At 36.1% G+C, this 2611-nt stretch overlaps 1 protein-coding gene across 1 annotated transcript; it reads left to right on the top strand.

Annotated features, from left to right (window-relative positions):
• Positions 1–287: 287 nt before the first annotated feature.
• Positions 288–1679, top strand: LOC110928340 (pentatricopeptide repeat-containing protein At1g62670, mitochondrial). The gene has a single exon (XM_022171392.2). The coding sequence runs from the start codon at positions 348–350 to the stop codon at positions 1677–1679; it is 1332 nt and encodes a 443-aa protein (XP_022027084.2). The 5' UTR covers positions 288–347.
• Positions 1680–2611: the final 932 nt, after the last annotated feature.

Genomic DNA, 2611 nt, shown 5'->3' with positions numbered 1-2611 from the left:
TTCATAAAATTACCAACTTGAATGATGCACTCAACCTGTTCGATGAAATGTCACAGAGACGCCCTCTTCCATCTGTTGTTCACTTCACTCAGTTGTTGAATGCTGTTACTAAAATGAAACATTTTCCCTCTTCTCTTCATCTTTTCAACCAAATGTGTTCCCTTGGTGTCCCTGTTAATGAATTTTCTATGAGCATTGCAATCAAGTGTTGTTGCCAGTTGTATCGCACCAAAGATGGTTTCGCAGTCCTAGGTTGTTGCTTTAGACGATCTATCGCACCGAATGAGTTTATATATAGTGCACTCTTAGATGGACTCGTCCTTGAAGATAAGATTCTTGAAGCAGAGATGTTATTCAAGAAGCTCGTCAAACAAAAACTTTGTGAACCTAATGTTGTTACGTACAGCACAATGATTAAAGGCCTTTGCAAGTTCGATTATAACGTTACAGCAGTTGCTTTGCTCAGGCTAATGGAACAAAAAAACTGCAAGCCTAGTATTGTTACATATAGCACCATCATTGATAGTCTTTGCAAGGATAAAATGATGGATGATGCTTTGAAGCTCTTAAAAGAAATGGTATCTGACAAAGGTATTCTACCAAACGTCATCACCTACACTTCTTTAATTCGTGGTCTTTGCAACTTGGGTCGTTGGGATGAGGCCTCAAAGATGCTAAAAGAAATGGAGGATGAGAAGATTGCTCCAAATGTGAAAACCTTTACTGCATTAGTTGATGCATTTTGCAAGGAAGGTAAAGTAGAAGAAGCTGAGGCTGTTATCAACATCATGATTGAGAGAGGTGAGGTTCCAAACATAGTGACGTACAGTTCACTTATTGATGGTTACTGTCTTCGAGGTGAAATGATCAAAGCAAGGGAGATTTTTGATTCAATGACACTTAGAGGTCTCGTTCCCAATGTTGTTACTTACAGTAGTTTATTGAATGGGTATTGCAAGAATCTGAATATTGAGAAGGCTGAGCAAATGTTTCGTGAAATGTCCGGAAAAGGTTTAAAACCCGATGTAGTTACTTACAGCACCATGATACAAGGATTGTTTCAGGTTGGGCGTTGTGTAGATGCATGCAAACTCTTCAATGAGATGCATGCACAAGGCCTAGTTCCAAACCAATGCACTTATCGAATAATTTTAGACGGTCTTTGCAACAACCATCTAGTAGAAGATGCACTCTCTTTGTTCCAGTTAATGGGTGATAGCAAGCTTAATTCTGATATTGTTGTGTACACTATCCTCATTGATGGGGCAGGAAAATGTGGGAAATTTCACATTGCAAGGAATCTTTTCCATGAATTAATAGATAAAGGCTTGCAACCTGATGTCAGGACATATAATGTGATGATTGGTGTTTTTTGTCGCGCAAGTCTATTGGGGGAAGCAAAGTTGTTGTTTCTTAAAATGGAAGAGAGTGGCTACCTACCAAATAATGTTACTTACCGTGTTTTACTCCAAGGATATCTAAAGAACAGGCTCTATGATGATGTGGAGATGCTTTTACAGGAAATGGATGATAGAGGTTACTCACTTGATGCTTCGACTTTATCGTTATTTATAGATCAGATCGCAGCTGGTTTACTAGATAGAAGTATGCTTAAGCTGTTAGGTAAGCTTGTGCCAAAAGAATTAATGGACGATCCTAGCTTGTGCGACTGGGACTGAAACTTAAATAGTAATTGTGGGATGAAAGATGAAGATTATAAATTGCAAAATGTGGAAAGCTGGAAATCTCTTCCAAATTCGATTTGGTCTTCATGTGTTTGGTTCACATTTGATTTCATGTGTTTGGTCTCTAGACATTGTCCATTTAATGAATTCGCAACGCTTAGGCATTTGTATTTGTTGTATTTTAATGATATTTTGCTAATATATGAAAGCTAGAAGCAAGATCTTCTTTATGTTTTAGTTTTTGTTTCAGAATTTTTGAATTCAGAAGTTTCCAGCTCTCCATTTGAACTGTTTGTTTTGATGTTTATAAACAAGTCGTACCTTGATACCATATGTTGTTGATATATCTGGTGTTATCGACATGTTTTCAATATATATGGATTAGCAAAATGAAACCAAAGGATTTGTAGTTAAGTTGTAGCACAAGTGTTTAATATCCGTCACAAACGTTATCTTTTGACATAGCCGCCTCAATTTCTTTAATCCTCAAGTCCTCAATTTTTTTTAATCTTTGGCTCCGCAAGTTCCTTAATAACGGCCACCACGATTTCCTTCGGTGCTTCAATTTCTTTACCCTTTGCCGTTCCTTTAGCTTCTTCTTTTAAAAGATTAAAAATATTGTATTTGATGGGTACTACGTGGCGTGCCTAGGTTACAACCGAAGATTGAGCACTAGATAAAGCCGTTCAAGAATGTGAGTCGTTTTTTTTTTTTGCGACCCGAGAACATTTTTTCGTGGTGATTCAATCAAAACACCTCAACCTAAAAAAAATAAATTATGATTTATTTAGTGTAATTTAAAAGTAAAATTATACTAATATTAGCATTTAAAAAATGGAAAAAAAAATAAAGGAATAATTTTTAATGCTTTTCATTAGGTATAATGTTCACCATTTTTTTAGAGATAAAAGTAATAAATGAGAAAC

This window comes from Helianthus annuus, chromosome 3, assembly GCF_002127325.2.
Source record: "Helianthus annuus cultivar XRQ/B chromosome 3, HanXRQr2.0-SUNRISE, whole genome shotgun sequence".
NCBI classification, from domain to species: domain Eukaryota; kingdom Viridiplantae; phylum Streptophyta; class Magnoliopsida; order Asterales; family Asteraceae; genus Helianthus; species Helianthus annuus.
Note: the sequence above shows the minus strand (reverse complement) of the source record. Positions and strands in the feature narration are given on the sequence as shown.